Source organism: Lepisma saccharinum, chromosome 8 (assembly GCF_977018435.1).
Source record: "Lepisma saccharinum chromosome 8, izLepSacc3.1, whole genome shotgun sequence".
In the NCBI taxonomy this organism is placed as follows: domain Eukaryota; kingdom Metazoa; phylum Arthropoda; class Insecta; order Zygentoma; family Lepismatidae; genus Lepisma; species Lepisma saccharinum.
Window position 1 is genome coordinate 32,574,624 of NC_139236.1, and position 21,228 is coordinate 32,595,851.

The window sequence follows — 21,228 nt, forward strand, 5'->3', positions numbered from 1 at the left end:
TCGAAGCAGACGACAAACGAGCTCTCCCTAAGGAGTGACGTAGTAACATGGCGGCGGCGTGTTTTCAGCGCAACGCTAGCCTCCCAACTTTGGAAGTCTCGTGTTTGTCTTAAACTGGACGCTAAGAAACGCGAGAACTTGCAGGGGTAATTTTTCCAGGGTGTAGTTTTTAAAATTGTTGTAAAAAAATTGAGTGGAAATGTCTTTATTTTTTTTTTTGCCATCTCTACTTTACACGTCATGTACGAACACTGTTATCATCATTATTAATGTAGGAATGCCCCTCCCCATTCCCCTTCCCGGGTTGAAAGATTGACCCTGACGTTTGGCAAGCCTTGCGATGGCTACAAAGAGAATCCCATTCTCTTTGCGATGACTACGTAAAAGTGTCACGCTTCGCCACTGATAAAGAAGCCGTGTCATGGATCGAAGTTCTTTTCAAACCACATGGATAAAAAGTGAAGGTGTTTTTATTTACGTGCTTAGTTGTTTTAACAAGATATTTATTTTATCCTGTATGGTATTGCACTCCTCACCTCGGAAAAGTTGAAGCTAGAGAAGTGTTAACTGAATCATAAATCCTATAGTTTTAAACAGTGATGTGCGTCTACGCGTAAACAACGATAGTCTACATTCTACACGTAGACAATTTTATACACGTAGATTACGTAATCTATGTAAACAACATGGCGAAAAGTGATAACTTAGCACAGGGCGCCGTGAAATTAAAAGAAAAGTATACTACGTATTAGTTGCTGATGTGTAACGATAACTTTTTATACTCTTTCTTCTAAATTTGAACAATTTCTCAACTAGGAAGAAACCTAATATAGGAAATATTCTAGTGTTTTATGGGGAAAAGACCACTCTTGCCTCACGACTGCCATCTGTTGCTTTTCTTGCATACTATTTATCTTCTTCCATAGTTGATGATAGAAGAGAAGAGAAATTTTGTTGCAAATAGGATTCTTTTGATTTCGTTAGGAACCAACATAGTTGAAAATGCCACTTTCTTTTCATGAAACACTTGAAAATTAATTTTAATGCACTTTAGATTGTCTACCTAGTCTATGTAAACTACAACCCAATGTAATCTACGCGTAGATTACGTGTAGACAACGCATGTAGACGTAAACTTATAGTCTACGGCACATCACTGGTTTTAAATAAGAGATAAAATTGAGAGATGTTATTCATCAATGTAAATGTAATGTAAATCCAAAAACAGCGAAACTTCGTTTAGAATATTTTGTGAGCCACTCACGATTTGAATTTTGTTCAAGTGGGCAGAGGAATTGTTGGCTGGGTAGTTGCCCACCTGTCGCGCCGTCCCTGGCGCATGGCTTTTTTGGGGGGGGGGACACGTGCCCATGTTTCCTTCATCCGTCGCTAAATCCGTCACTGCTTGCTACATTATCTTAAAGGTTTGCGGAAGTCTTCACTTCGGTAAAAATAAAATTTGAATATTCGTTTTCATTTTTTTGACCCTATCAACTGTTAGTCGATTTTAGTCATCTTTAACATTTGAATAGCCACTCCATCGCGCTCCATTGCAAAGCTTAGGGCAACCAAATGACGAACGAGATTCTCTGAGGATCGCCCGGAAAAGTTCGTGGTCAGCTCCATTTCGAAACAAATATAACAAAATTAAATAATTTTAGTATTTTGATTATGTTCTATGTTTTCATGTGTACTTGGAAATAAAAGTTTATTATTGATTCATCTTTTTAGAAATATATTTCTACTGTCTGTAAAGAGACTGTGAAACATTAAAAAAAAATATCCCTTACCTATAGTGCTCCCAAGCTCCCAATTGTTGTACGCCTGAGGTGACAGTTCTCTTCGGTGAGGTCTTATGATTGAAAAAACAAAAACAAAGCGAGGAACAATTTTGGGATCAATTTTATTACTACTACAACTTCTTTCTTATGATAAATGCGTATGAGTTGCGCAATGAATGGAATTTCCCTTCTTTCAGCTGCTTCTGTTCCCCGTGCTAACTTACCAAGCAAATTTCGTGACATCGTGGATATGAGCACTGGATGAACAACAACGGAAATTGTGAACCACCGGTTAGAGACGTCAACGTGAGTGAAATGTTTCTGCTGGTAACTAGTGTGAATTGATGCGATTTTTACTTGACGTTGTTAATATCAGTGAATAAGAATAGAGTTCGTGTGCAATGTGAAAAAACAAAAAATGTGTGAGTGAGATACCGGAATGACTCCAACGCCTGTTCCAAGTCCTGCAGTTTTTGACGGATCTGGACAGAACTGTTTCCAAGTGGGCCTTGCTTCTGGAAAAGTGATGGGAACAAGCGATTGGGATAAGATGCTTCCTGAGCCTGAACTATTGGGAAAATATTTCCATGAACTTTTTAAAGTATTGCCGGATCAGCAGAGGTAGTTATTTTTAAATGAATAACTGTAAATCATTGTGTTCCCTAAAGTGTATTCATCTATGCAAGACAGATTTTTGCATTACATTGTGTGTACTGTAAAGTTTCAGGAAATTTAAAAAATACGAAACTCATTTTTTTTGGTGGTATGTATTATAACTAACTTTGTTGTAGCATCTTTTGAATTTCAGTACCCAAGATTGTTCCAGAATTGCTTCAGTTCACATCACTGTTCAAACATTTCTTTAGTGATGTAGGTTGTTTGTGTAATGTTTATAAATGTAGTGATTCTACAGTAATCCCTAACCTATTAATCGCCAGTATTAACAATCATCTTTTTCACACTGCCATTCATTAGGGATGTTTTCATACGTACAAGGCATATTGTGTGTTTTACTACAAACTCCTTTTTTCTGATTTGGAGATTTATAGTATATTCATAATTTCTACTGTTTATAGTGTATTCATAATTTCTACTGTTGTTTGTTTCTCTGCATTAACCATGATTGCCCAATCATATGTTTTCCTTGTAGTTTTATGTTCCTCGATAATTCCATCACATCATTTTAACCCATGCATAATGTATGCAATTTTGCATTTTCTCCATGCGGTCTAAAATATACTGAAATTGATGAAAATGTTCTCTGATAACATATTTGAAAACTGTTGAATGCTGGTATTAAATAATGATGTACCTAACTGTACCGTTGAAAATGGTATGAGTTTACTATATCGGAAACACATTAAAATTGAATATTTTGTGTTTCGAATGGTTCGTACTTATCAATTGTGTATGGCGGAACATAGTTCGAGGTGCAATTATGCTTTTTACACACAATTTTCCATATACAGAGTGCTTTTTTTAATTCGTTTATTTGCTTTTGTAACAATATGGTGGGCACATCTTAACTCATGTTGTGGGTATGTAGTGTTTCCAACCTTCTTCACTGAAAAATACCTACTATCGTGTTCGTCACGTGTGCAAATTGTACATTTTGCACGGGTAGCTGACTGATTACCCCACGAACCATTTCAGATAAGATTAGGTTTAGTTAGGTTAGGCAAGCATAGTTAAAAAAAAAGGGGGGGTTTGAAACACTGGCAGGGGCTTACGTAATGAAACGTACGCAGCATCCGGTTGTCGTAAGGCAACCAAATTAAAGCAATGGCAATTGTGGGTCGGTGAGATATTTCTCTTGAAAAATACATATTTCCTGGTCAAATATATTCCACGATGGAAGAAAATACCTCGACGAACGTTGTAAACCTTGGAGAAACTCATTTCCGTAAGTAGTTTATTCTGTAAAATTGAAGGAATGTGTTTCCGATATACTAAACTGTTACCTTGAAATTAGAAGAATCGGTTATTAGCACATAATACTGATAAACAATTATCCGGTATATATGCGATATCGCCCAGACGGATTTCTTCAAATTTACAGGAGAAAGTACTTACTGAAATGAGTTTCTTTAGCATTCTGGACGTTTTTGGAGGTATTTTCTTTCACGGAAAGTAAAAACTTCGTAGTTTAATGCTGCCGAACAAGAATTAATCACTTTTTACGTAAGAAATTGGCATTGCCTGCCACATTATGCCATTGTTTCCATTGTGTGCGTGCAGATGGCGAGAGCGTTGAAAGTCACGCGATCTCTGCAGTGTTTCCAAACGTGCCTTCTTTTTACGAAAATTTCTATTTTTAACTATGTTCGCCGCACTTTCTTTTTTCGATGAATTTAGGGGTGAAATGAGAGCTAATGGAACCTAACCTAACAGGCCTAACCTAACCTTGTGTGAATGGTTTGTGGGGGCTATCTGTGGATGGTTTTTGGGGCTAACGTCAATGGATGGATTTTGGGGCTAATGTCAATGGTTTGTGGGGCTACCCGTGGATGGTTTTTGGGGCTAACGTGCATGGTTTGTGGAGGTAAACATGAAAAAAAAAATCGAAATAGTACGTAATTTTCCGTCACGAAGGTTTGGAACACTGCTTGCGCTCTGAAAATCGACAAAACACATTACGAGTGCACGCCATATTGTCTATTACAGAAGCGGAACAAGTAAGACAAATAATCAATCGTAATATGAAAAGTTGACAGTATTTTATGGAAAAAGGCATAACTTCACCTTAAAGAATGTTCCGCAAGGCAAGATAGGTAAGTACCAGTGGTAAAATTAAGAAAATAAATGAGTGAAAGGTGTCCGGGCATTATCACATATTTACCAATTATCCTACAACTTTGTTAATACCTGAAGTTTTGAGAATTACAAAGGAAGTAGTCTATATAAAAACAGCACAGTCTGTAAACTATACCAGTCAGTGTTGGAATAGAGAATGCCCTTCCCATTCCTAGTGTGAATGCTTTTTCAATAAGGTATTTTCCTTGTTGTGTGTAGGTGCAAGGCTATTGCTAATATAGATCAACATTTCTGTTATTTCTAGCTGTGATTTTAAAAATTATTAAGAAACCACATTCTTCACCATTATTTGAATTTATCTATGTAAATAGAAAAATAAAACATCTTCCATTATTCACGAAGTGAACACTAAAAGCAACAGTATGTCCCAATAAATTATTAATTTTATTTATAGAATCAATTTCAGCTTGATTTTTGTTTTCATTTATGTTTGTTATGTGATAGTGAAAGGGTTGGTTCCTACCAGCATGTTGGTAAAGTGATTTTGTTATATTGGCATACCCATTCATTCATTGTACACCAGGCTTTGAAACTAGACTTCCATATTTAAGTACACCAATCTAAAGCTAAAAACCAGGGTGATGACTTTGTGCATTGACCATGCATTCTCCAATGAAGATGCTTGCTGTTTAGTTTCTTTATATTTTAGACAGTTCAGCAACCAATGTATAAAAGAAATTGCAAAAGATATTTATAAGATTTGAAAGTATACACATTGAAGAATAGATATATTAGTACAAATGTATTCAAAATATTTATTTTCTTTACATTGAAATGTGTCTTTCAAGTGAAAACTTTTGCTCATCATACTGCTTTGAAAACCTGCTATGTCACATTTAATATTTGACAATGTAAGGATTGTAATGTAAACACCAAAATTAGCATTACTTGGCATTTATATGATTGCATTTGATGTGGGAGTACTAATGGTGAGCCATGGATGAATTGTGTTTTTACACATTCTACATTATCTCAAATAAATCCCAACATGAATTCATTTTCCTCCTTGAAGCTTTAGAAATTTGGCAAGTTTGATACAACCCTTGCTGAAAGTTTTATAGAAATAAGATCCACACAAGCTCTGTCTAGTGGGGACCAGAGCTTTACACGGTCAACATTTCTGTCTCCCCCATAAAAAGTCCATTTCCTTATGCACTTTATGTGGGTCAGGGTAAAAAGTCCACATTTTGTCCTGGAAAGGTCAGGGAATTTTATCATAGGATGCAGATTTAAGGGTCAAGATATTTTATAGATTGGAAAACTAAACATTCCATATTGGCCCTTGTACTTTGATGCTTAGTTTCGTGCTAATTGAACTGTATGAGATTGAATAGTTCATATAATTCAAACTTTATACAAATTAGAGTTCAGACGAAGTTCTTAGTATAGTAGTTACGACATTGTGTATAATGTGTAGCAGCCATATAAGGACAATTAGAACTTTTTATTTGTACAGTGCATGTTCATCCTTGCACTTAAACAGCAATTTCCATATGCTTCACAATGATTTAGTAGGATTATTAATATGAAGGAAAGTTGAGTTAATTTTTATATTAATTACTATTACCTCAACATTATTACATTGATTCTGCTTCATCACAACAAGCTATTATCTGAAGAACAAATTCAGCAAATTGAAATGGTGTTTTGAGCTATTATTCAAATGTTCTTTCCCATATCAAATCACATTTCCTGTGTAGAAAGGTTTAAGTCACTCAAACATTTATGTTTAAGATGTTCATGGTATCATCTCTTGCACTCACTCAAAGACTTCTCATACAGTGGAATATTTTCCCCCTTGTGATGAAGAAATCAATATTGTGGCATTATGTTGTGCATTTTTTGAGGTACAAGGAACTATTTGTAATTATGTAGCAAATAACGTTAGTGCCAGTAAATTTTTCTTATAAAATTGTTATTTTATTTAGTGTTTGGAAAATTGATGTTGAAAACCTGGAATTATACATGAATTTTATCTTCTTATCTCCATCTTAGAGTAGCCACCCTGGAATTTGAAAAAATTCTCTCCATTATATAGCACAGAAGTTGCATGTGTTAATGTATGTAATATTTGTATATTTCTCTTTCCCAGGAGGAGGGCGGAATGGAAGAAGGGCAAGAAAGGAAAGGGCTCAAAAGCAAAGGAAAAGAGACGAATAAAGGTAATTGATTTATGCCAAGTATTTTATTAATGTGTGTGGAAAATGTACCAAATAAATTTATGATTGAAAAACTAATTGTGGCAAAGTTGCAGGTTGACTTTGTAGATTAATCGATGTGCTGGTTTCCATATTACAACTTTGTTTCCTCCTGTTCACATAGTGTAGTAGTCCTCTTTTATTTTATTGAGTTTGCTTCTTTAACTGAACAGAACTGTTCATTGACTTTGCTTCTTTAACTGAACAGAACTGTTCGTTGACTTTTCAACGGTAATCTAAAGAAAACAAAATGCAGGAAGTTGTGAACTTTTATGATTTTTAAGTATAAAAATTATTTGTTTAAAATTTTATTGTTTTGTTCTAATATTTAGAATACCATTAAAATATAATGATTACATATAGAAGACTATTCACTAAATAAAAGTTTGTTTGCAGTAATTACTATGTAAAGTTACAAGAAGATTGCCTTAACTTTTAACCCCTCTGATGATCTGTTTTCCCATGTCCTAGCTCTCTTTATTTTGGGGTGTGGTCAGTTCAACAATCAAAGAATTAGTGTTAGTTTTAGGTTAAATTTCTTCTACTAAATTCCAGGCATGTAGCCAGTGGAGGGCTAAGGGGGCTGAAGGCCCCCCTGAAACCCTACAAATATGTAATTTAAATAGTGTATAGTAGTAATTAATTTTACTTTCTTAGCAGGACTAAGCATTAGATCGAAAAACGTTTAACATATAATAGAGAAACGAAGTTATATTTTTTATTCTACCATTTAATCCAAAGAATAAATGGATCCACAGCTCTCAAAATGTATAATTTTCTTTGTGAGAGGTCACACAATATGAACTTTATGAGTAAAATTTACCCCTAACTTTTAAAGCCTTTTTTTAACGGAATGTGTAAAAGTTAAAACAAAATACAATAACTATAAATTTCAGTACACTAATTGTACAAAATGTACGAAAATAATGGACAACAGATGTGTTGGATATTCACTCATACGGTGGATCGAGTAGCAAAGTGTGTGTATTCGTAAAATAATAATAAGAATAAATTTGAATTAAAATGGTTTATTATTAATGACTTATAATAGTTATTATTGTAAAATGACAATTATAACCATAGTAATAATTATTATTGTCATTATTATTTCTACTAATCAAGTTTTATCAGTGGCCTGCAACCCTCTACAAATATTTCTGGGGACACCTGTGCTGATAAGGGCCCTTCCCCCCGAAATTAAATCCTGGCTATGGGCCTGCTAAATTCTTATTCTCGAGTAATTTTCTGAAATCCCTGTGTTCAGTGTTAAAGTAGAAATTAGCATTTATAATTGTAGCCGTATGAAATAAGAAACAACCAATTTTAAATGAATGTGGTTTTTATGTTCAAGTTGTAACACACTATAAGGTTTGGTGATCAAATTCACAAATGGGTCATCTCAATTATAGGTGGAATCATCGACAGAATCTTTGCTGGCCACAGCACCAGAAGTTGAATTGCCGGGCAATGCCTCTGCTTTTTCAGTGTTTGCGTATGTACGACTGGCTGTTTTGGAGAGATGGATGAAGCAAGCTTGTCAGATATTTTTGGCTTCTTCCTCAAATGTTCCTCATGACAGTGAAGGCGAAAGTGATGAAGATACAGAGAAAACGAAGGAAGCCAATCTTAAAGTTCCAAAGGTGAGAGATGAAGATTTTGCATCATACAAATTTAGTCATACTTTCAAAGTGGCATGATTGAACAAAACAAAAAATACAAATGAGTATGGATGTATCTATATATTACTTTGAATATCTTGTTATCTGTTAAATCACTACTTGTGAGGGCTATCAGTTCAATGGAATATTTTAGGGATGAGACCGATTAATTGGTACTCTATCGGTATCAGCCAATATATACCTATCGGAGTATCAGTTTATTGGTAAAATTACCCATTATTTTACCGATCTGATATATATCTACGAGGGTCACTATTTATATTTTGAGCCTAACAATGAGAAAACAGGAATCTGGCATTGAAAACTGCTTTATTGTTTTTCAAAGTATTCTCCTTTATGGTCAATACACTTTTGCATTCGTTCGAACCATTTGTCAATGCAGTTTTTCCAATCTTCTTGAGACACCTCCATAATATGGTTTTTGAACGCATCAACGGCGTCTTCCGCCGACGAAAATCGTTGTCCACGCAATTTATTCTTGTCATTCTGGAACAAGAAGAAGTCATTGGGTGCCAAATCATGACTGCACGGTGGATGACCCATCAATTCGATTTTTTAACTGTTCATAAAGTCGGTTGTTAGACAAGATGTGTGACAGCTGGCATTGTCTTGATGAAGAATGATCCGACGGCGTTTGTTTGTTTTCCGTATTTGACCGAAGACCTCTGGCAAACAAATTGTTGTGTACCATTCAGAGTTGACCGTTCTACGTTCCTCTAAAGGCACAGTTACCACATGACCAGTTTTCCCGAAAAAAACAGGCGACCATTTGTTTCGATGTGCTTCGAGCGCGAACAACTTTTGTTGGCTTGGGTTAATCTTGAAACACCCATACAGTCGACTGCTGTTTACGTTCCGGCTCATATGCATATATCCTATCCATGATTCGCCACCTGTTACAATCTTATATACGTCTTTTGAAGCACCACGATTGTATTTATTGAGCATTTGTTTGCACCAATTGACGCGAGCGTCTTTTTGAGTTTTTGTCAAATTGTGTGGGATCCAACGAGAACATACCTTTCTCACAGCTAAATGATCATGTAATATTTTATATATGCTGGTGGAACTAATGCCTATGGTTGCCTCAATCTCACAGTATGTCACATGAGGATCTTGCAGTATTAGGTTTTGCACAGCATCAATGTTTTCTTGAACAACAACTGATTTTGGACGACCTTCGCGAATCTCGTCGGTGAGCGAATGGCGGCCATGATTAAATTCGTTATACCAGCATTTCACAGTGGCAAAGGTTGGGGCTTCATCGCCAAATGTGGAAGTAAGTTGATCGATGCACTCTTGTCTTGATAATCCACGACGAAAATCGTAAAAAATTATCGCACGAGTTAATTCCATTTTATTGTTGTCGCGCAATCTCCAAGGCAACATAAACAACACAAATCAAGCTATTGACAAAACATTTGAAGTACGTTATGGTCAATAATGCCAGACGATTCCGTGCGAACGTCAAATCGTGCCTAACTTCAATCAGTGTTGCCAAGGCTCAAAATATAAATAGTGGCCCTCATATAAATAGTTTATAATTTAGTGGAAAATTCTGCCATTTTGTTATAATTTTTATGGATAATCTTCATGCCCTACTTTTTAATAAAGTAAATGTCTAAATATGCAACTTCTTTCGCATACATTTATTAACGAGGTCAGTGAACCATACAGTTTCTTCAAGGTTCATTGGGAATTTTATATCATATCGGTAGAATATCGGTATCAGTCAATTTCATATTGGCACTTTATTGCTATCGGCCAAAATTTCATATTGGCCCATCCCTAGAATATTTCTTGTTTTTAGATGATTAGCCAATGGGTTACTTTGATTAGAATTCATTGTCTAAGACAGTATTGTTTGTTTGGGTTTGTTTTTAAATCCACTTATGCACAGAAATGCTAATTGGGACTGGACCTACAGTTTAAAGTGGGATCTGAATCTGGGATGGCTTGATTACAAAACAATGGAAACATGCATGAAAGTGCCCTTGCACTGTCTAGAGTTGGTGTTATGTAATACAGAAATATGTTTCACATTTCAAGGCATGCAGTAGTATTGATTTCCTATGTATGGGAGAATTCACACCGAAGCTACAAGCGACATGGGCCTCTGTGGATTTCTTCAATTGAACACAGGCTTGTACAAGCTGTTATGCAGCTACGGTGTGAAATGTTGCTGCTGATTGGCTCATTCCCAACTGAAATGTGTCATGTTTGATCCTTCATTTCGGTCTGAAATCTCCCTATAATTCACTCCTCATAAAATAGAGATGGTAATTGCGAGATTGATTGAGTGATTGATTTGGTGTTTTAAGTCCACTTTCAGCACTGTAAGGCAAATCGGGACTGGACCTCCAGCTTAAAGTGGGATCCAAACCACTATGTGCCTCCACTGGGTATCGAACCCGGGACCAGGTAATTGGAAGAAAACTAGTCCAGGAACAATTTTTTCCATGAACATGTTATTTTATAAGACGTAAGCGAGTTACTAAAGATATATCCGCGAAACTTACTTGTAAATGTTCTATTAATTTCGGTGGCATCTGCCACCATCCACTTAGGAATTCTATGCTTTACTGTTAGGTTAACTTCCAGTTCCTGTTGTTGTTTCATCGACTACCGCTAGGGGTGCTGGTGTAGCTATTTCGTCTGCTTTGTCTAACCACACACCCCAACATAAAGCCAATGTATGGTTTAACTTCTACAGAAGAGCTTTCTCGCACTGTTCAAGTGAAGAAGATTTGAAGGAAGAAGTTACCATAGTGACGGACACAGGACTTCAAAATGGATACACAGTACATCAACTCTGTACATGGTGCAGCAGAAATGCAAGTACAACAACCTAACCTACTCCACCCAGCCAGCAGTGATAAATGGATTGCCTTCCCTTACCACCAGACTACATCCAACCACCTAGCCAAGACCTTGAAACAATATGACATAAAACTCGCACACAATTCAATGAACAAAATAGCCTGTGCCCTAAGCAAACGCAAGAGATCATTCCTTTCCCCACTAGACAACCCAGGTGTATATGATGCCCAGTGTGAGTGCGACTCACACTACATTGGCAGATCCATCAGATCTGTCAACGAGCGTATACAACAGCACAGTGGCGGTCCCTCAATGGAACAGAGGGAACAGGCTCTTCCCTCCTACTTATCGCCCATTGAAGCTATTTTAATTATCTATATTTACATAATAAGAACACTTCTTTCTCCCAAAATCAACACGCCGAAGAAAACTTTCACCTTGACTGGATGTTTGTTTACTTCACCTACCCTCGTCGTTCCATCCACTAGTGCCGGACGCCGAGTATTTCCGACCACGCGTGAAGGTAAACGATCCTCATGGTCCCACTTCCCACCAGGGAAGCTGAACTCTCTAGCTGTTCCCTACAAGAGACAGCGAATTCGTTTTCCTTCGAGTTTTTGCTATGTGCTAAAGTTTAATTGCGTCGTAGTGATAGTTTTGAGTGTAGTAAGTCTATAGTTTCTTAATCTCATTGCAAAATTGCATCTGACATTCATAACGAATTGGAAAAATCTTCTACAGTTAATCGTCTGCTAAATGCCTTGGCTAAATGCTGCGAAATAGCTTCCGAGGGAACAGCTCGAATCCACCTGTTCCAACAGCCCCAAGACCAGGCGCACGCAGAGACAGGACAAGAAAGCGAATGTTGCGAGCATAGGGTTGAGAATGTTGTATGATCGACAGGCTGAAGACGAAAGCCTTTAGTTCATTGAACTGTACAGAAAAGACAGCAAACCAAGACCTACTCTAACCGAATTAAAAACAAAAACGAAATCGTGCACAAGGCATTTTATAAAAAGTTACTACAACTCTGTAAAATGATTAACTGGAAACTCTGTAAACTGATTAACTGGATACTCTTCCAGTGGCAAATTTTTGTTGTCCTTGTTTGTTCCCGAGAAGGGAGTTCGGAACAGTTCAGGTTTTGTCACAATTTCTACAAATCTAGCGGACGTCATGAAAAAACTCGGCCATCTGAATGCCATCATTGCATTGAGGACGTTTGAATTACAAGAATGCTCAACTCTACAAAAAAGTCAACTTAATCTACAAATAGAGAGATGAAGCATAAATTGCTTTTATTATTATTTTCTTTGTTGCACATCAACAATTTTGTTTTTAATGTTATTTTTACATTATAGTATCATATTTGCTTTAACATTGTTATTGTCCAAATTTTAACGTGCTTCATGTATGTTACTTCTGACAATTTGTAACATATGTATCGTATGTTTGTTTGGTCAGGAGGGGTGTCAACAGGGGGATTATGGCGCAGGTTGCACGATCAAAATTTTTTGGGGGGGGTTCACTTCAAATAATATAAAATTCAACATTTATATCTTTTTCCAAAATATATGTAAAAATTTTACATCTTAAATGCACCATATTTAATCCATTAGATGAAGAAAAGAATGTGTCTAAGGGTATTATCGAGGTGGGGGGCGGAGAAATATCCAACTCTAGGTCTTAGATTATTGCGGGTATTTTAGTTAGAAGGGGATTGAGAATTAAATTGAGGGCATTTATACAATTATTGTGTATTACTATTGTCTTAGACAGACTATTGCGGAAATTCTGGTGTGGAGACTGAGAATTAATTTTTTGGATGAGATATAATCCACTCTTCAATATCAACAGTAAGTCTAAAATTGGCATGGAAACTTTGGTGAAATCTAAGATTGTCAAGAGATTTCTGTAGTGGAGAGAGAGTTCGAAAATTAAATTTTGAAGACTGCATTTAGCGAGGTCAAACTTGAACGAAACTGAAATAAATTAATACAACGTGCAAGTTCAAATTTTTTCATTTCCCGAGATCCAATGACACTCATCCACTTTGGCTTGTATTTCTTCTTTCGATGTCTTGTATTTATGGTCCTCTATTTCGACCTCTTTTTCATATTCACATTTTACATTTTCATTTTCAATTATATCATCGTAGTCTTTCTTCTTATACACTGCATCATGTTTCTGATATACAAGACTTTGCTTCCTAATGCCTATTTCGCTCCTGGAACCTTTTATTTCATCCTCCATAGGGATATCTACTTTCATGTTCTCCATTGATTCTAGATTTAGCCGTTTTTCTTTTATGTGTATGTGCCCATTGTAATTTTCTAAGAAAGGTACTCCTAGGATTATATCACACCTCAAACCCTTTATCACCAGAAATTTTACTTCGAAATTAGCTCCTCTGATGCTCATCATGTTCTACTTCTCTTTTCGTTTTGTGTCCTCTTTTTCTACGTCTTATTTCCCTTTCCGTTCAATTTTTCTGTATCTCGTTTTGCTTGAGGTCCCTATTTCTACTTCTAATTCCCTTCGTAGTTTGATTATCTTCTCGTTTCCTACAGGGTTTAATTTTCCACTTCTCTCTAGTGTGGTTGGGATTGTCTTGTGGAGTAGTTGTGCTGTCTAGTGTGTTTGTGTTTATCTTGTGTAGTAGTTATGCTGTCTAATGTGTTTCTGTTTGTCTTGTGTAGTATCGGTGGTATGTATGGATGTGTCTTGTGTTGTAGTTGTGCTGTCTAGTATGTTTGTGTAGTAGTGGTGCTGTCTAGTATGTTTGTTTTGTCTTGCGTAGTAGTTGTGTTGTCTAATTTGTTTGTGTTTGTCTTGTGTAGTTGTTGTGGTGTGTAGTTTGTTTGTGTTTATATTGTGTAGTAGTTGTGGTGTGTTTGTATTTATATTGTGTTATAGTTGTGATGTGTTTGTGTGTGTCTTGTGTAGTAGTTGTGCTGTGTAATGTGTTGGTTTTCGTCTTGTGTAGTAATTGTGCTGTCTAATGTGTTTGTGTTTGTCTTCTGTAGTAGTTCCTCCATTCATATTGGGGGTTAGGCGTAGAGCTGACAACTCTGCACTGTAAAAAGCCATGTCAAGAATCAGCAATATAAGGCCATGGATGTTCCCAAGGTAAAATATTCCGGAGGTAAAATAGTCCCCCGTTCGGATCTCCGGGTGGGGACTACTTTGGGAGGTCCCTGGACTAAGGATAAGATCTACATTAGGAATAAGGATATTAAATTAGGCACCTGGAATGTTCTGAGCCCTTACCGGCCTGGGGCATTTCAGTGTACAGTTAATGAGATAGTTAAGTATAAATTAGATGTAGTAGCTGTCCAGGAAGTTAGGTGGCCAGGAGAAGGGAATTGTAAAACTAAAAATTATACTTTTTTCTATGGTGGTACTGAAAAGGAAGTTCATAAACAGAATATTCGATGCTTTTTATCTGATAACCCATTTTCGACAGATCAAAGCTGAATGGTTAGTGTTGGTAAGTTAATGGTGTGGCGTGCTGTGTGGAACACGATTGGTTAGTCAATTTTCCATCAACGGAACCTTAAATGCTTAGGGCTACTTGGATTTGTTAAATAAACAGGTTTTTTCATCCTTGCTTATGGAAGAAGGTACTTTTTACAGAGTTTTTTCAATAGGGAAGAACACCAGAACACTTATGGGAACGTTATGAACCTGTTTTTGTCCAAAGTTAGTTATCAGATGATAAGGGTCGCATATTCTGTTTATGAACTTCCTTCTGAACATAAACATTAGCCTTGTGACTGTGAAGGACTTTTAATTCAATGGAATCGTCACAGTGTAAATTGTTCGCGACAACCATTCATAATGTGCAGCTCTTCATGGATGTATCCGATTAAAATCGTGTGCAATGGCATGCGAACTTCTCTCCCTAGACGTCACTTTGATCTCGATGCATTACCGATGCGTTAAACAAATTTTAAGGCATTTTTCTAACACCTCGAAAAGGAGCAAATTGGTACAAGAATTCAGTCATAACTTTTTACTGGTTAAAGATACGTCGAAAAAAACCTTCACCATAGCATTTCTCGTGAAATTCTACCCCTTTTTGATATGTCGCACGACCCCTTCCCATTTAAAATTCTGAAGTTGAATTCAAGATGGTGGACATCAAGATGGCCGCCGACCATGTGGGTGGCGTCAATGTGGTTCCCCCTTGGCCAGGCAATGATTGGTCATCGCCATTTTCACATTCCATGCCGCAGTGGCCTTGTACTGTACGTGACTTATTGAGCCACCCTGTATGGTGGAAATTCATTAATATGTCAAATTCATAAATTAATTTGTTTAATATGGAATAAAGAAGAAATCCCTCAACAGTGGAAAGAAATCATAATTGTTCCTGTGTTTAAAAAAGGTGATAAAATGAACTGCAATAATTACCGTGGAATTTCTCTACTCTCAACAACATATAAAATATTATCTAACATTATTTTAACAAGACTAACCCCATATGGTAACGAAATTATAGGTGATTATCAATGTGGATTTAAATGTAACAGATCAACTACAGATCAAATTTTTCACATCAGACAGACACTTGAAAAAAAGTGGGAATATAATCAAAATGTCCATCAGCTATTCATTGATTTCAAAAAAGCATATGATTCGGTCAAAAGAGATAAATTATATAATATATTATTATTATATAAATTATATAATATATTAGTAGAGTTTGGAATACCTAAGAAGCTTGTTAGTATGATAAAAATATGCACCAGTGAAACAGAAAGTAAAATTCGTGTGGGTATTAATATGTCTGACAAATTTACAATTCATGATGGGTTAAAACAAGGAGATGCATTATCTCCATTGCTCTTTAATTTTGCCTTAGAATATGCTGTTAGGAAGGTAAAAGAAACTAAAGAAGGACTAAAATTAAATGGTGTGACTCAGTTGTTAGCATATGCAGATGATGTAGACTTACTGGGGGATGATGTGAATACAATTAAGAATAATGCTAAAATATTTTTCAAAACTGCTAAAGAGATAGGTTTGGAAGTTAACAAAGAGAAAACTAAATATATGCTTACAGGCCGAAACCAAGTGTTAGGTAATAATCAAAATCTAATTATTGATAACAACTCGTTTGAACCAGTTTCCAAATTCAAATACTTAGGAGTAATATTAACAAATGAAAATTATATGAAAGAGGAAATAAAAAATAGGCTTAATTCAGGAAATGCATGTTACTTTTCTCTTCATAAACTTTTGTCTTCTCGTTTAATATCTAAGAAACTAAAAGTTAAAATATACAAAACAGTAATTTTGCCTGTAGTATTATATGGATGTGAAACTTGGTCCCTTACATTGAAAGAGGAACATAAATTGAGAGTATTTGAAAATAAGATCCTTAGGAAAATCTTTGGACCTAAAAGGGATGAGGAGACAGGTGAGTGGAGAAGGTTACATAATTTAGAACTACATAATTTGTATTCATGTCCAGATATTATTAGAATAATTAAATCAAGAAGACTTAGGTGGGCAGGCCATGTGGCACGAATGGGAGAGGAAAGAGGAGTTTACAGGATTCTTGTTGGGAAACCTGATGGTAAGAGACCTGTAGGAAGGCCAAGACGAAGATGGAGGGACAACGTTGAGATAGACCTAAGGGAAATCGGTAGGGATGGAAAAGAGTATATAGATCTTGCTCAAGATAGGGAAAGATGGAAGGCCTGTGTTGCTGCAGCCATGAACCTTCGGGTTTAAGAAGGCTAGAGAGTTAGTTAGTTAGACTGCATTTAGCAATATGATATCCACAAATTTTCGATCCCGAACGTGCCAAAGGGGAAGCTGGAAAGTACTAAATATCTCTGGATCTTAAGAAAGTATTAATATTCCATTAAATTAATATTCTTGAAAGCCTGCAAAGGAATGGATTTAAAGATTTTATTGCTCGCTTCGATCGCAATGATATGTTACTAGGTTGCGTGTTTGGCGCTTGAATGAGGTGAATGTGAAGTTTATATACTATAGCTGCATTACAAGACAAGATATATTCTCGATTATGATGAACTATTTTAGGGGTGGTCTTGAGTGATGGGCACCCCTGTTTAGGAAGGAGGTGCAGATCAAGTATAGTGTGCAGTAAAGCTAAGAAAGAAGTTACTTTCAGTAGACACGCTGTAGTAATTAAATACGTTGTGGGGATTACTATATGGTTTAAGGGCACAAATTATATGATTTGGAGGGGATGCGCCATTGGCCTTGGGGGGGGGGGGCACCCCTCTATTTAGTTCATTTCAATAAGGGTTGAATTTTACTTGGTCTACTGTATTATATTACGATGGGTATGGGAGGGGAGGGGGCAAGTGCAGGTCATCTGTTCCCCTGTCTGATTTAGCACCGCACGCCACTGCAACAGCACTTAGTTAACACAAAAAAATCCCAACCCACTACCGGACTAGCAAGGCACCTCAAGTTCAATAAACACAGGATCCAAAAAGTTTCAGTTAGGCTCACATCACACACCCTAATCGACACCAAAAATCAAAGAGATGCATGCAATTATGCACTTTCCACACAGCTGAATATCAACAGTGGTCAGGCTCATCATGTTTGGCTCCCACTATTACAACAGCTCAAACCCATCACGTGCAGCAGACAAAATGGCTACTCCAGCACCCCTAGCGGTAGTCGAGAAAACAACAACAGGAACCGGAAGTCATCCTAACAGTAAAGCAACGAGTTCCCAAGTGGATGGTGGCAAAGGCCACCGAAATTAATAGAACATTTACAAGTAAGTTTCGCGGATATATCTTTAGTAACTCGCTTACGTCTTATATTATCAACAACGTTGTTTATTCCCCTCAACGTGAAATGTTATTTTAGTTCATGTTTTATTATTTCTTGCATGCTATTTCTGGTAGTAGACTTCCTTTAATATTCCCAAAACAAGTACTACTATATATATGAATATATTATGTCGCTGCATTTTCCGTTCCTTTATATTTGAAGTAGACACCTAGAATTTCACCAATGAGTTTTGAACCTGATTTGTATCACATACTATTATATGTTCATGTAGATGCGAGCAAGAGAACCTATTATTTAAACCCAATTTTCTTTTCAGATTGTGGGCATTGGCTTGAGAAGTGTATTTGAACTTATTAGGGAGAGTAGATCGCTGCACCCTCTGCTTTGCACAAAGGCTCTTGGAGCACTTCTCGATGTCATTCAGGGCCAACAGCCGGAAGGATTAAAATCTGAGCCTCCAGAGGTCATAGGTAAGTTTCTGAATTTGATGCATCTTTATGGGTCTTTTTCAGGAAAAGTGTGATTGTTTTCAAATTTAAGATCAAGGCTGTTGCATACGTGGCAAATATCATGCAAGTATTCAGTGTTAGCCAGGTTGAAATTCAGATTGCTATTGATTAGGGCTGAGCTGATACCAATGCAAATGTATCAGTAGTGGCCAATACCAGTGATATTGGTATTGGAAAGTATTGGTTGGATTTTATTTACCGATACTGGCAGATACTTTTCCCTCATTTTGATAATTTGTGAGGCCTGCACAAATGCTGTACTGCACTTTTGCAGAGTCTTAATTATCATGGAATTTGAGCAAAATTCTAAGTTTCCCTTAAAAGAAAACCACTGATTACATAACAGGTATTTTTACATTCTGATGTAATTGTTTAATATTTTAAAACAAAACATTTGTAAATTGATGCTTAAACTTGTAGTGGAAGACTCACCTACTACTAATAATTAATACTTTGAATAAATTAAAATGTTGAATAACTTTTAATTGTTACAATTTTCAAGGATTAGAATCAGCATGAGTATTGGTTCTCCGGCACCAGTGGTTAGCACATTGCACTACGATACCAGGTGTCCTGGGTTTGAATCCCAGCCTGGCATGGATGTTTGTGAGTGTCCATTCATCAATTCCATGTCATCCCCATCTTCGCAAATTAGCCGAAAGTGACACAACGTAAAATAAACCGAATCAATCAATCAATGGGCATTGGGTCAAAATATCCTGCACCATAGCCATACAGTCTAAGACATCATGCTTTGGGCTCCACCTACAAGACGCGTGCTGGTTTGAGTCTCCGGCATCCGGGGGAAGCATAACATATTTTCTTCTGAGATTTCAGTCGGTGTGTGCATCATGAGGAAATTGGGGAGCTACGAATGAGTAGCGTAACCCCGTCATGGAAACCTACAATGACTGGGGGTTCGTCGTGCTGACCACATGTCACCCTGTAACTGGTTTGATGATCTTCCACCTCTGCAGGTGGGTGTGTGGCCGGCAGTCAGTAGTTAGTCCCTGGCCCTCATGGGCTGTTGCACCACGAGTTATTATTGGTTCAAAATGGTGTTGGAACAGCCCCAGTATTGATCATTGTGAGAATAATTGGCAATCTAATCTAAGTTAATAAGATGATGTATTCTCATACAGCATACATTCTGTCTGTAATTGTTGATGCATGGTCTTTTAAAATCCCAACTGAACCTAAAATATAGGTGAACGAATAAAGTGGCAAGATATTGATTTGCATAATCTCCTTGAATAATAAAATCAAAGCAATCTCAGTAGGGTAGTCCATATCATCGTTCCAATACTAAAACCATGAATGTGCTGAATCTTACTTGTGAAATAAAAGCATTTTAATATTCAATACACTGGAAAGAACAAGTTTTATATTTGGATAAATGTTGTCATCGGTAATATATGTACCTACTTGTGACTGTTTGTTTATTAAACCATATAAGTTAGCATGTGAATGTGTCAGTAAGGAGTAATCATAAACTGCACTAGGTGAAAAAGTAAAAATGTCCACATTCATTGTTTTGGCATTGGGACGATGATATAATACACGGGGAAGAGAGAAGTAAAGTTTATAGAATAGTTGTAGGCAAACCTGATGGTTAGAGGCCTGCAGGAAGATTGAAAAACAATATGGAGGATGCACCTAAAGAAAATTGGGCCAGGATAGCCAATAGTTGAATGATCTTGCTTGCAACAAAAACAACAACAACAGAAAAGCAACATTCCTATAGCCAGGGAGAGACAAAAATAAAAATAATCCAGCTCCTTTTCCTCAGAAGCTAGGTTTTCCCCCTCAAGTATACGCTTAGAAAGCCAAAGCTACACATTTTGTAATGTGACCTTAAAACATTAATTTATTATCCTAATGAAGGCTGCACCAGTAACAGCATGAATAACTATGTAATATATTCTAATATATGGCCGACACTACAGATTTTAAAATTCGGCTAGCAACAGTGCAAAAATTTAAAATGTTATGTTTGTTATTCTGATTTAATGATATGATAGAGAAAACACGTACTGCACTCATTCTTTTTAAAAAAGGTAAGGTAAACGTCCCTAAGTTCGACAGGTTAAGGAAAATTTTTGCAGTTAATTGCTTGTAGTGGCTTTTGTATTTCATAAATGCGAGTAATTTTTTTTTGCCTTAAAGTTTAAAGATTCTACTTTCACCCAAAAAGTATTTTGCATTCCAACAGTTATGTTACATAATTATTAAAAAATCAAAAAGTGAATCCTACAATATGTCCCTAAGTTCGACACCCTGTCCTTAATTTCGACAGTTTGTGTACCAAAATTCGACACCCCCTTATATCTCAACATCAGACACTAAATATGCAGATGTTAATAATACCAATAACTGCTCATGTCCTTCTATTGGCATTTCATTATATTCAACTAAATTTACAGATTTATCAGGGCATGAACTGAACAAAAAAAGATGTGTTGTTAACCCTCCCCCCCTCTTTTATGCTCAACAAAATTTAAAATATTAACATGAATTACTTACCATGCCAAAGGCTAGGTACATTTAAGCAAATAAAACACTAAAAATGCTGATTGCATTTATATTACAACTTTGAAACATAGTTTTACAGGGTGATTCCCAATGGTGTATCAAAAAC

The 21,228-nt window shown here is 36.4% G+C and overlaps 1 protein-coding gene across 1 annotated transcript in view; it reads left to right on the forward strand.

Annotated features, from left to right (window-relative positions):
• Window positions 1-1,884: 1,884 nt before the first annotated feature.
• The window catches only part of hiw (MYC binding protein highwire), a 529,247-nt gene continuing 509,903 nt past the window's right edge, over window positions 1,885-21,228 (forward strand). The window contains exons 1-4 of the mRNA XM_083126444.1: window positions 1,885-2,402; window positions 6,688-6,757; window positions 8,203-8,433; window positions 18,398-18,551. Coding sequence (XP_082982570.1) covers window positions 2,221-2,402; window positions 6,688-6,757; window positions 8,203-8,433; window positions 18,398-18,551 — 637 coding nt within the window. The 5' untranslated portion in view covers window positions 1,885-2,220. The remainder of the gene's footprint in view (window positions 2,403-6,687; window positions 6,758-8,202; window positions 8,434-18,397; window positions 18,552-21,228) is intronic.